The following is a 12,731-nucleotide window of genomic DNA, read 5'->3' on the forward strand; positions in this document are numbered from 1 at the left end:
GTTTAAGGCCAGAACCATACAGATTCAACCGTTCCGTGATATCGATGCATCTTGCGAGATCTAACAATAAATCGCGCTGTAGGGACTCGACGTAATTGTCAGGCAGAATCCGCGGTCCATATGCGGGATGTCCACACTCTATGCGCTCCCGGGAGCGGATATAGGCATAAGGAACGACGTGTCCAGAGTTTGTTCGCGTAAAACCCTTCAGCTCCGATCTCCACGTCGTGGCCAACCGGCAGGACTATCGCGTATGCGTCGAAAAAAAAAAAAAAAACTCGTGTACTGTGCGACTGGACCAACATGCGCGCGCGCACCAAGTTCATCTCGTTGTATGCATTCTGTCTTTCGTCTTGCTCTGATCGTGGTCGCGGGATGAATGCCGCGCGAGTCTCCGTCCTCGTCTCGCGGACCCCCTCTTCTCGTTCGTTCCCCACGCCGTGCGGCGCGATTCCGCGCATTTCACGCTGAGAAACGTACCACCACCCCTAGTACAAACGCGCCGACGGAGGGGTGAGCTCGAGATACGTAGGCGGCGTCAGAGCGAGCTACGCCCAAAACGAGTTGCCCCTTTACCAGCCCGGTGCGCTCGTCAAATGTTTTTCGTCGCGGATTATGACGCGGTCTGCGCGATTATGACCACCTCTCTCTTTCTCTCGCCCACGTCGTCGCTTTCTATCTATCTCGCGATTATTCCCCCCTCCTCGCCCTCCCCCTTCTCTGTGCTGGTTCCGTGTAGTACCCCGGCGTTTTCCGCTCGGTGGCTGTGGATTTTTTTTTCCCTTCTTTCTGCGTGTCTCTTTTTCTTCTGTCTCGCACCGCTATCTTCTCCCTGCCGACGAGGACAAACTTTGCTCTTGCCTCAGCCTCAGCCTCAGCCGCTCGCTACGACGTCGTCTCGGACACGCGAAGAGGCGACCAAGCTTCTTTTTCTCTTGCTATGGGTTTCTCGCGGTATATATACATGTGTACCCGTAGTAGGATTTTTGGATTCTCTTTCTCTCGCCTTTCGCTTTATATTTCTTCCTTTCTTTCGTTTCCTTTACGTTCGACTGCCTCTATCGGATAGCTAACGTATAGTGGCATCGATCGTCGCTGATACGTTTTTCTCAGGTCGGTCAAGGAACGAGAGAGAGAAAGAGAGAGAAAATAGAATGAGAAAAAGTAGAATGGGTTATCCACGGCGAATATATCCGACAATTTAGCGAAATGAAAACAAATGGGAGCTGCGATAAGGTGAGGGCATGAGAAATAGGCTATCAGATGTACATGCTGTGTCGATGATTGTTGCATGAATGACTCTCGACCACTAAAGTCTAATCTTTTACTTTAAAAGATATGATATTGAAATCTTAAACTCCAATATAAACAAGCTAAATGAAATTTATAAATATATATGTAAAATGTGCGGGTGTTTATGTGTGTTACATATATGTATATTACAAAGTTAAAAATTAATTCGGGAATTTTTTGTATACATAACGTATATTAATCAATTGCATATTAAAGAAATTAATTTGTATTGCATTTTCTCTCTCTCTTTCTCTTTTTTCTTTAAAATATCGGAAAACTATTTATATTACGATTCCTCTCTCTCATAATTCAATATCGTAAGTTTTAAACAAGATCGAGACAAAAATCGAAGAAAATTCTCAAGCGCTATTATTTTCCTGTTGTGACGTAAATCAGAGAAATTGAGTTTACAAAAAAGTACAGCGGCACACAAGGTGCACATTGCCAATAATTCACCGCAGAAGCAATAAATAATGAAGCAACATGTCCCGCCCCTTTGTTCCAGACGTTTAATCCTCTCGTTTCTCTTTCCATATAATTACGATTAAACCGGATCATAGCCCGGTATAGAGAGAGAAAGAGAGAGACTGAATTTCGCTCCCGGCCAACAAAAGAACGAGTCCGATCGACGGTCTCAGCGTGACGCTCGCTCTTTACGACGCTCCCGAATAATGTGATTCTGGGGTATATAATTCCGGTCCAGTATAGAAAAGCTCTCTTCGCGGATTTGGCAACACTGTGATGCTCTGGGCGTCTCAGTAACACTCTACGGCGCGAAGGACGAGCGTCGCGAGCGCGTTTCATGCGGCGGAGAAAAAGCGGGAGAGAAATTTCGTCCTGGGAGAGAGGAAAGGGTGAGGGGCGGCACCCGCAAGAGATGAGAGAGATGAGAGGGAGCGCAGCTAGAGCTACGTGGACGTGGACGACGGCGACGTAGAGCGTGAGAGGGGAACCTGGCTCTCTGGATCACGTGATCCATCGCGGTGGCGATCGCCGGCAACAGTAGGGACATCGGGAGGGTGTGGCTATCGCCTTTCTCCTCCGTCCGTCGCCGCCGCCGTCGTGTTCGACACGAGACTGCAGCACGTGAGCGCGAGCGACGAGGACGGAGCGCGAGACTCGGGGAGTGAGAACCAAGTGACGCTGTGCCGTGCGAATTTTGGCACGGCTCTCGAAAACTTCTCACTCTCTCGCGGCATTTCGCGGAAAACTCGCTGAATTCTCGACGCAGCCAATTGCGTTGCATTACAGCGATGATAAAGTACACTCGTTGCGAAAAAGAAAAAAATACGTATGTATATATAGGAAAGAGATTTTATATTTTCGGGTTTAAAACTTTTTCACCAGACTCTCTCGGATTTTTTCGTAGAAATGAGTTGTATAATTTTGCGCATCCTGATTCGCTCGGACGAACATTTTCACAGCTTTGCGGCTTCGGAATTACGCGATAAAGGGCAAGAAGGTAAGACGTTGTAACGTCATTGGCTAAGATACGTTTATGTGAAATTGATCGAGATGTATATTTTATTATTGACATTGATATAAAAAAATTGAAACTTTATTTAATAATAATAAAATTGAATAAGTCGCGCGATATATAGATACACACACGTATATGCAAGATAATTTTTCTCAAGAAACAAAAACAAGTATACGTAATACAACAAATCTTTTTGCTTATACTTGCGTAGAGTTTATGAAAAAGATGATTTCAAATATAAAAATGATATAATCCATATATTTACTTTGGTATTTTGGTACTTTAGTATACATCTGTTAAATAAACTATATAATATTTTATTCTGCGGCTTTTTCAAACATATTTCTCTATGACATTTGTATTTTTATCATATCAAGTATCGATGCAGTTGATATCTTTCATTGATTCTTTAAAATAATAAGATATAGTACTCGTATTTTACATATCTGTATACATACATATATATATATATATATATATATATATATATAATATTATGATAATCATGTTATCGTATGTATCGTAATGTTTCAAAATAATTAATCTGGATAGTTCAATACATAATTAAAAAACTACATCCTACTTTTATATATGAAATTATTTTATTGAAAATTATGCAAATGATGAGCAAACGTTTTTATTCTATATCTTTTATTTATTCTTTCTCTTTCCTGTACAAGAAAAAGGAAAATAATTATCCTCATTGATTACCATTGATTTGCTACATAAATATTTATAACCATGATGACTACATATATGTATATACATCAAAAAGTCGTCAATCGTTGCGATGCGATCGGTAAGAGTTAATAATGTTTTTCGCGAAACACACGAAGGTGTCGAGCGACGTGGCAACTCAGACGCGAAAATTCTCTCGCGTCAAACGTGAGAGCGTTAACGTTCAGAGCCGGCGAAGATCCGAGGGAGCCCCACCTGCCCCACTAACGACACTTGGCGACGTCGATCGCGCGCTTCCCCTCTCGTCGTACCCCATGGCCCCCGCCCTCGTTGGAAGGCAGTGACGCGGGGTGGTGTTAATGGGCGTACTCGCGGTTAACACCCTGAAGAACCGCCGTGGTGGGAGCGTACCAGGTTCACATCGACGGCCGTGGAGCGACGCGAGCTTGTGTGCGCGTCGCTCGAAACGGAGGGGATAAGTCCGACGGAGAGGAGATAGGACGAGGCGAAGGCGCGAGCGAGACGACCCGGACCCTGGGCTCGAGTAGCGTCGAGAAAGGCGTCGGGTCCAACGCCGCTCGGATTGGCGCCGGAACGCCAATCCGGACTACGAGCGCTCATTATCACCCGACCGAAGAGAGTAGGGAGAAGGTTTCCGCGGTCCCCTCTCCTTCGTCGCGCCGCATCCGCCGCTCTGTAGCTGCCGCTGCCGCCGCCGCCGCCGCCGACAGTCCGACAGTCGGGGAAAAGCCGGTTCCCCCACTTCCGCAACGTAGACGGTCGTAGGGGAAGGGAGGAGGAGCCCCCGCACGATCTCAGTCTTCGCGTCGCTGCCCTCCAGCATTCACGCCTCCCGCGTCCGTTCCGCGGCGCAGGCACAACGCGGGTTCCCGTATATACACGCGCGTATATCGCACGCACACGGTGCCGTGGACCACCCGTACCTATATACGCGCGGCCGCGCCGCGTACACCACCGCCCTGAATCCGGACGGGGACTTTAGCACACCAACACCTCCGCGGGAGGTGTGGGGGTGAGCCCCCAGAGTAGGTGTCAATCCTAGCGCTGCTCAGTGACCATCGCGGCGCCACCCAAGTAACACCTTTCGTCCGGCTCTTCGGCCTCGACCGAACCTCGTCGTCAGACCCGGTGATAAGACGAGCTCTCCGTTTCTTCCCTTTATCGTCATCATCGTCATCATCCTCATTCTCGCGCTCCTTGCGTCGCGTGCGCGTGTGTCAACCGGCATGTGAAGGAGCCTTGAAACTGTCCTTCCGTCAATTCAATCGCGAAGGCCCGTCGGACGGTCGGCGGGTGTCTAAAACTTGTAACAGTGTTTGAGAGAGAAAGAGAGTTACGCGAGAAGGAACTTTGCGAACGAGTCGAGGTGACCGAGTACGTCAGTGATCAGTGAACATCGGATTTGCGCTTGGGATGACGCGTGGCTAGTGTGTCTCGACGATGGGAGTGACTCTAATACTGAAAATCTACCACGCGGCGTCACCGTAGACGTTCGCCCGCGAGTGTCAGTGTACATATACAATCCTATTCGTCCTCGTTTCGCGACTCTTCGCGAGTCCTACGTCAAAAGTCAGATACTTTGCGCCACGGGGAAGGCTCGGCCGAAGCGTCGGACACGCGATTCCGCCGGCAGGATCGAGTCGTAAGATGTCGACCAGACGATTTTCGGCGATAGCCAGCGAGACGACGATCGTCGGCAGCGATTTCCCGCGGCTGGAAATTCGCGCGGAAGAAGAACGCGGGCGTTCCGAGAATCGCGATTCACGATTGTGAGCCACGACTCTGTCGAAAACTCGTGCGTGCGTGTGTGTATGTGTGTGTGCGCGCGCGCGTGCGAATATGAGGAGAAACGAGCGCGATCGTTGAACGATCAGGATCAGACAGAGAGCTCGGCAGAGAGCAGGTCCGTCGGGTTGTGAGCGGCTCGCGCGAAGCGACGAAAGACTCAAAAAGACAGAGAGACAAAGAGAGAAAGAGAGAGAATCGTCGCGCGAGCAGCATCTCGAAGCAGGCAGTTTGAGTCACTCGAAGAGGAATCTCGCGCGACTCGGCACACCCGCCCGTCTCGATGAGATTCGAACAAGACACGGCGTGCAGGGGTACCCACTGCGCCAGCACTCCGCAACCCTCCGCGCTGCAGCAGCGATCACGGCCCGAAAAGGAGGTGGTGGTGGAGGAGGAGGAAGACGACGACGACGACGACGACGACGACGGCGGCGATTCCTCCAAGAAGGACGTCGACGGCGTAGGCCAGCAACGACGTAGACCGCTCGGTGGCATAGAATTGGAGGCTAACGTGGTCGAGGGCGCGAACACGGGGCCGCGGGCCGAGGCTGGGGGGCCTGGGATGGCGTATCCCGCGTCAGCGACGGCTCTCAATCAGCACTCGCCCTTCGCAAGCGCGATCGCCGGCGGCACGCCGTCCGCCAGCAACCCGAACGGCCACATCGGTGCCGGCACCGGACACCTGCCGGCACCGGCGGCACCGAGGCCGACGGACTTTAGCGTCTCCTCGCTGCTCACCGCGGCGAGCACCCATCCGCCCGGTATCCTGGGCGGCTCGTCGTCCCAGAGCAGCGCGTCCCCGCCACCCGGCGGACCCGGAAGTCCCGCCGCGGCTCCGGAAACGCCGCCGCCCTTGCCCGCGAGCGGCCACCGCGACTTTTCGCACCCGTCCTCGGCCGTGGCGGCCGCGAGCTACTTCAGCGCTGCCGCCCTGGCGGCGGCGGGTTTCTACAATCCTCATCTACCGCCCACCAGCTCCCCGGGTCCTACGGCGGCCGCCGCGGCCGCGGCAGCGGCCCATCATCTCCAGAGCAAGGGGATACTCGGCGGCGCGCATCATCATCCGCATCTCAATCCGCACGCCCTCACGCCGCCAGGTGAGCAGCGCCTTTTCTTTGCTAATAGTGGACTTTTCTGCGTATGTGTGTGCGTGAACGATCATGATTTGAATTTGTCCCATTTGTCTGTGTCTTTGTCGTCCAAAGTGCTCTCGCGGTTAATTGATACGCCGACGTGAGAGAGTAAATTTTACGAGCCGTAAACTTGTTGCGTGCTAGAAAAACGCCGTCGGTGCTTATTTAGGCGAGAGTACATTAGGCGGCCGATTAATTGACTCTTGTTTTATACCGAAGCATTCATATACTCTCCCCAGTTGTTTTTACAAGACGCGTATCGTTTTCCTTTAGCGCGAGAATCGAATCTGTCTTTAGTCGTTTCGTTGTTTCCTTGCCGTTAAACGGGAGACAAACTATACTCAAAGACGATTGTTAGGCGCAATAATAAGTGTTCCATGTATTCTGCTGATGAAAAATCCGCGAGTTACAAACCGAAAACCGACGTAATAATCTCGGCATGGCGCGATGCCATTGTCGTCATCCTCGAAAGTACGCTCGTTTTTTTCGGAGGGACACGTTTGCAACGCATAACTGGAAGTCTCTCGTTTGTCACTCATGTCGGGCCGCCGTTTCGTCGCGCGTCTTACGCAACATCCTGCTCGGCCCTGGCGCGTAACGTCAAAGCGTGTTGTGCTGCACGCCAGGAAGGAGAGAATGAAATATCGCGCGTTTATAAAAGAGGAGGATGACGGAGAGGACAGAGTTTCGCATTTTCCTCTCTTCTCCCTCCGCGACATTGCTGCGCAATAATTACGCGCGTCTCCTCGGATCTCTCTCGCGGCCATTGTTGTTAATTCGCGCGACCGATAAAGCCCGACCGGGGCGGCCCTATTGATATTAAATGCCGCTAATTAGAGAATTTATTACCTTGTTTGTCGGAGAGTCTCGTTCGGTGCCATTATAAAGATTAGCGCCAACGTCGCGACGTTTTGATGGCGCGCGATCAATCGGCCGCTAATTGTTTTCTCAATAACGTTTGTTTGCCCCCGAACACGTCGGGGAAAGCGTCGCCAATGTCGCAACGTCGGCCTATCTGTTGTGTTGTTTTTTCGGATGTATCGTCGCGATCCGCGACGAGAGGATTCATCTTCGAGAAATGGAAATATTCCGAGAATAGTTTGGCAGAGATAGAGAGAAAGAGAGAGAAAGCGAATAGATATTCTTTCCGCGAACGCGTGTTTATCAACATGAATTCTGAAAACAAAAATATAATTTTCTACAAATTATATATCGTGATATATTTTTTTCATCGAAAAAGTATAATCCGAAAGAGACGTGCGCTAAATATTCACATACATCGAGCGCGATTAACTCAATTGCTCGGATAGATTTATTTATTTATTCCTCGACTTCTTTCTGCAATCTTGAGTAGAAACGCCAACTGAACCTTTGTCTTCGGTAAGGTATATAGCGCGATAGATTTCTTTAGCCTCTGGAAGATTTTCTCGCTCTCGCGAGAACGCGAATCGTGTCGATATCCGCGAACTGACGTGAAAAAAATATTACGGATCGTATACCCGATCAATGATCAGACAATAGCGCGAACGAACGACGATAACATTGGGAATGCGGCGCGACTCTAAAGCGGATGGGAGAAAAATGCACTCGGTATATGTCAGCGATATATTATGACTTAGGCACCGATAATGTAATCGATCTGGCATATCTCCGACGTTAAATGAGCAGGCCGATGCGAACGTAGTGAACGTAGTGAAACGGACTCCGGTTCCTCGCAAAGTGCATAAATGCAAGTGTAGGATAATTCGGAAAAAGGCGACGCGCGATAAATACGCGGGTTAAAAGTTGAGGCGAGACTTTGATAACTTTCCGGAATTATCTCGGTACGAGAAAAAAAATGTCAAGCTTTCGATCTCGTTCGGTGCAAAGTAAGTAACATGACATGCAGGATTAAAAAAAAAGAAACTTGTCGCGAAAGGTATCATTCGCGTTTTACTTTGTGGCAGCGATAATAGCCGGGGATGCGATGTGCCGTCTGTGCAAATGTCGTGCCAGGTGTGTGGAAAAAAAAAGAAAGAAGAAGAATCGGAAGAACGATTTCCAGAGCCGACAACGCGCTCATCGCTCGTCGTCTTATCTGACATCGCATTATTACGCGCGTCCACCTCATCCGCTACAACTAGTTATTCCCTTCGTTAGGCTAAATGATGAATTAATTCCCGACGTCGGTAGACACACGACAACGGTAAACCTCGCTAGACGGTCTTCTCTGCGGGCAAACACAGCCCTTTTACTTACAATAACGCATTTTACACGATTGAATATATTACACACGTTGGATTTTTTTATTTTATTTATTTTATTTTATTTATTCATTTTTTTTTTTAGAAAAGGTTGAATAATATAAAAAACGTTTATTGTTAAATTGAAACATATAAATGTGTTATGTTTTATATGAATATTTTCTCTCTAATTCCGCAAAAAATGTTCGATTAACGAGCATGGTTAAAATTAAAAGAGAGAGATATATATATATTGTTTTGTGTTTCCAACTTTATATTTGCTGTCGCGACGCGATGATGCGAATGATTTGCGTCGGCGATGCTCTCGCGAGGTTCATTCGCGATTGAGTCGGAGACGAGAGATATCTGTCATTGCTATTGTTCTTCTTCGCCGTCATTTTTTGACAGGACGTCCTCTTCCTCTTTTCTAATCGGGCTCGCGGCCAACTGACCATAAGATAGTGATGATTAATCTTGCCAAGGGCATGCCCAACGTTCCTTGCATTCGAAATTCGGAGCGTGTAGTCACGTGTACGTGCGCGCGTAACTCGTTTACTCTAGCGAGAGAAAGGGAGGGAGACAGAGAAAAGAAACCAGTGCGAGAGAAACGTAAAGAGCGGATTCGGACCCGAGCGTTTTATGTCTGTCGGCGATAATTTACACGTGAAATGGAAATGCCTTATCGACCTATTCGATCGACTTTCGAATAGGATCCTAAAAATGAGGAATCGAAATCGAGCGAATCGGTCCGCGTCTAAATTAATTTTAGCCTCCCCTTTGCTGAAATGTAAAATAATTTCATTCGCAGACAGCTGCGAGAGCACTTTGTGTGATCTGTCTATACATATACATTTTAGTTAAGTGTAAAAAAAGTCATATGTATGTGTGCACGAGTAACGGCAAAATCGTAGAGAACGATGGAAATTCGGACGCGATCGTAAACGCGATTAAATGTGCGGCATTGTTGTGTCTTGCTGTTAGCAATTGTATTAAAGTATTATGCGGCGCGAAATCGCACTCGATAAATCGAAAATTCGCGCTCCGCGCACTTTATCGGTGTTATACATTGTTGTTTGTTTATAATTTTCAATAATGTATTATTTCTGCACAAAGAAAGCGAGAGCGAGAAATACAGAGTGCATAGGCTCTGCGCGCAAACGTTGATAAATTGGTGGCAATGAAGCAATGTATTTTCGCTGCGCGATAGCGGTCCTTGCAATCTTTGTTAGCGAGTTATTAAATTCGCCGCCGTGTATTTGTAACGCGCAACAAAGCGCTTTGCGATCAAAGTTTCACGTCGGGCATAATTAATAAGCTAAAAATCGCATAGCTGCAACAGAGCCGGCGGGATTGTTTCGAGAGATCGGGCTAAAGAATAATTCGGATAATCCGGACTCTCTCCAAAGAGTATAAAATTCAAATAAGCTGTTCCAGATCGCCTCAGAGAGGTAGCTTTTTTTTTTTACCAAATATAATAAGTAATTCGTCAAGTATGTCGCAAGTTAGATGCGTATCCCAAGGTTGCGCACTTTGGGCTAATTAATGTTTCCGCTTCTCATTAAAATAAAAATGGAGTTTGACGAAAATCCGGCGCAGGGAAGAATGTTCCGCTCTGCGGAAACACCGTGGCGATATAATGAATATGCAATCCGACGCGGTCGAGGAGCGACACAAAAATCGGTAAAAAAAAAAGAAAGAAAGAAGATGGAAATTGAATGAAGAGAAGAGACGACTTAATCCACGCCGCCATCTCGACAGGAACCTTTACGTCATAATAAAGTTTCGTCCACTTTGATAAGAAACAAACCGTTATGTAAACAGCGCGTAACGGGCAAACTAATATGTAACTTATCTAAAATAATATCGTCGGATACTTATTTTTTTTTCGCGATATATATATATATATCGCGTTCATTATTGTAAACAACCGCTTTATATTCCGCTCGGTTTGACGGATAATTTTTTTCGCTGTATACTATACATCCACGCGAGAAATGTAACGCGTTGAAAAAATGCCGCGGTTAAATAATATTGAGGCCGGACATTTTCGAATGTGGAAAATTGTGAAATACACATACGTCAAGTATGCGCTGCGTATAAGTGTCCGATAAAATTCGATTCGGTCGCGTCGGACGGGATTCCGGGACTCATATGTGTGTTTGATATAAACGAACAAAATACCAAACGTCACAGTAGTTCGATAGCGTTTTTTTTTTGTTCGATAATACAGTAAATTTTTGGCGAATCTAGCAATTTCGTGAATGCATTAATGCGTAAAAATATGTAAAAAAAAAAAAAAAAACCCGTCGATATTTCGCGCCGATATATCAGTTTTTTTTTCGTCTATGACAAAAATACGAAATGTATTATATTATTCATAATCGTAATCGTATGCTACCGTCTTGCATAATATATTTTGAGACAATGATGAAACGATATTTTGAAATATTTTAAATAATGTCAAGAAAAAAGATGAAGGAACACACGCGCGATAAGAAATCGCGTCTGAAATAAGCGGTCTCTCGCAAATCTGTTACAAGAGCACGCGGTATATTATTATCGACTTAGTGCTCATAGCTTTACTCTAGTATTATATCCACATCACTGTCTTTACACAAACGCAAATATACATTATGTTTAATGCAAACAACAAATACGAATGCACGGGGAAACAGATTTCTCCATCCATGCTTTATACGTAATTATTCATCTCGCATACATACATATATGCGCGTCTTACGATTACAATTTAATTTTAATCAAAACGCGGATGCGTGTGACAGATTCGCAAATATCTCTTCAACGTCAGCGTTCTGTGATATCAATACAGACGAGAAACGTCAAAACGGATTTCCACCGTAACCGGAGCTGCTGTATGTTATTGCATTTTTGCCGTTTTATTGCGCCGCAAAAAATAATACATGTTTAACGCGCGCGTACATCATTGTTACGAGTGTAATTCGAGATATATGTTACGTCGTCGTGAGGGCAATTTATAAAAATGTTATATAATACATTTTGTTTTTGCCTATTATATGATCGTCGGCTAAAATATTGTTAGCGCGACTCTGCAGCTCTTTACATAAACAAATGCAAAAAACGAATTTCTTTATGAGTGTATTGCTGCGAGTGTGCACATTGTCGCATAAAAAAACCTATATGAAACGAACAGGTAATAATTTAACAGAATAATTGAAACGTTAAAAACGCGAGCTTTTATTTTTAAACTCCTTCTATATTTCTTTCCGACAATTTCTCGATTCATTATGATGCTTGATGCTAAAGATATCTAACTTCCGCAAAACACTCTTTAAATGAAGCAAATAAATATTAATTATGTTATACTTAACGTAGACCGAATAGGCTATAGGCGCGCACAATTATAATAATTATTATTATCAATCGTTTTGAAAGTAAGACAGCATCGCGTGATAAATCCATTTTACATATTAATTTTGAAGATAAATCAAATTGCTAGGTAGCGAAGATAAATCAAAATTGCTAGTGTTGCACATAAAGAATTAGTTTAACTGACGTAAAGTTTCATCGAGAAAACTAATACGATAAAAAAAAATTACAGTACAAGAGAAAAGTGGCTATTATATTTTCCTTTATGCATCTGACAACGGAATAATTAATGCATGCAAAAAGGAATAAGATTAAAAGAAAAATAATCCGTAAAGATAACAGTGATCGAGATAAGAATTGATCTACAGAGATCTCTGCCGCGGCAACAATCATAAAGTCATTACGCGTGTGTGTATAACAGGTTTTCCATTTTTTCCCGTTTACAGAGATGGTAATTGATCGAAAAGGAAAGGAAAATACCGGGAGCCGTATCTGTGTCGTTAACCATTAACTGCATCATTACTCATAACATTTATAGACGGTGATTTACATTAATCATTCGCACTAACTTGACATTATATAGCGAACGGTATGATATTATTTAAACGGACTAATGCAATTTCGTTGTCAACATACGTGTAAGCAAGCTGCGCTCTTTGACACAAAATGTGTGAAACGAGAAACTATTGATATTTGTGCGATCCCATACGTAACGTCACGTTTCCGGGAAATCGTCGCAGTTTTGCAAATACACTCGCGTTAATGCACTCG

At 45.6% G+C, this 12,731-nt stretch overlaps 1 protein-coding gene and 1 long non-coding RNA gene across 8 annotated transcripts in view; one reads left to right on the forward strand and one right to left on the reverse strand.

Annotated features, from left to right (window-relative positions):
- LOC145939490 (uncharacterized) overlaps nt 1-12,731 on the reverse strand; it is a 342,686-nt gene that overhangs the window by 19,316 nt on the left and 310,639 nt on the right. The gene's annotated exons all lie outside the window — the stretch shown is intronic.
- Nucleotides 4,273-12,731, forward strand: part of Bi (T-box transcription factor bifid) — a 265,203-nt gene continuing 256,744 nt past the window's right edge. For all 7 annotated transcript variants that reach the window (XM_083050107.1, XM_083050117.1, XM_083050122.1 and 4 more), the window contains exon 1: nt 4,273-6,354. In XM_083050107.1, coding sequence (XP_082906233.1) covers nt 5,541-6,354 — 814 coding nt within the window. In that variant the 5' untranslated portion in view covers nt 4,273-5,540. The remainder of the gene's footprint in view (nt 6,355-12,731) is intronic.

Source organism: Prenolepis imparis, unplaced genomic scaffold, assembly GCF_030444845.1.
Source record: "Prenolepis imparis isolate NDT839.2.m4 unplaced genomic scaffold, iyPreImpa1.0 SCAF_1, whole genome shotgun sequence".
Lineage (NCBI taxonomy): Eukaryota > Metazoa > Arthropoda > Insecta > Hymenoptera > Formicidae > Prenolepis > Prenolepis imparis.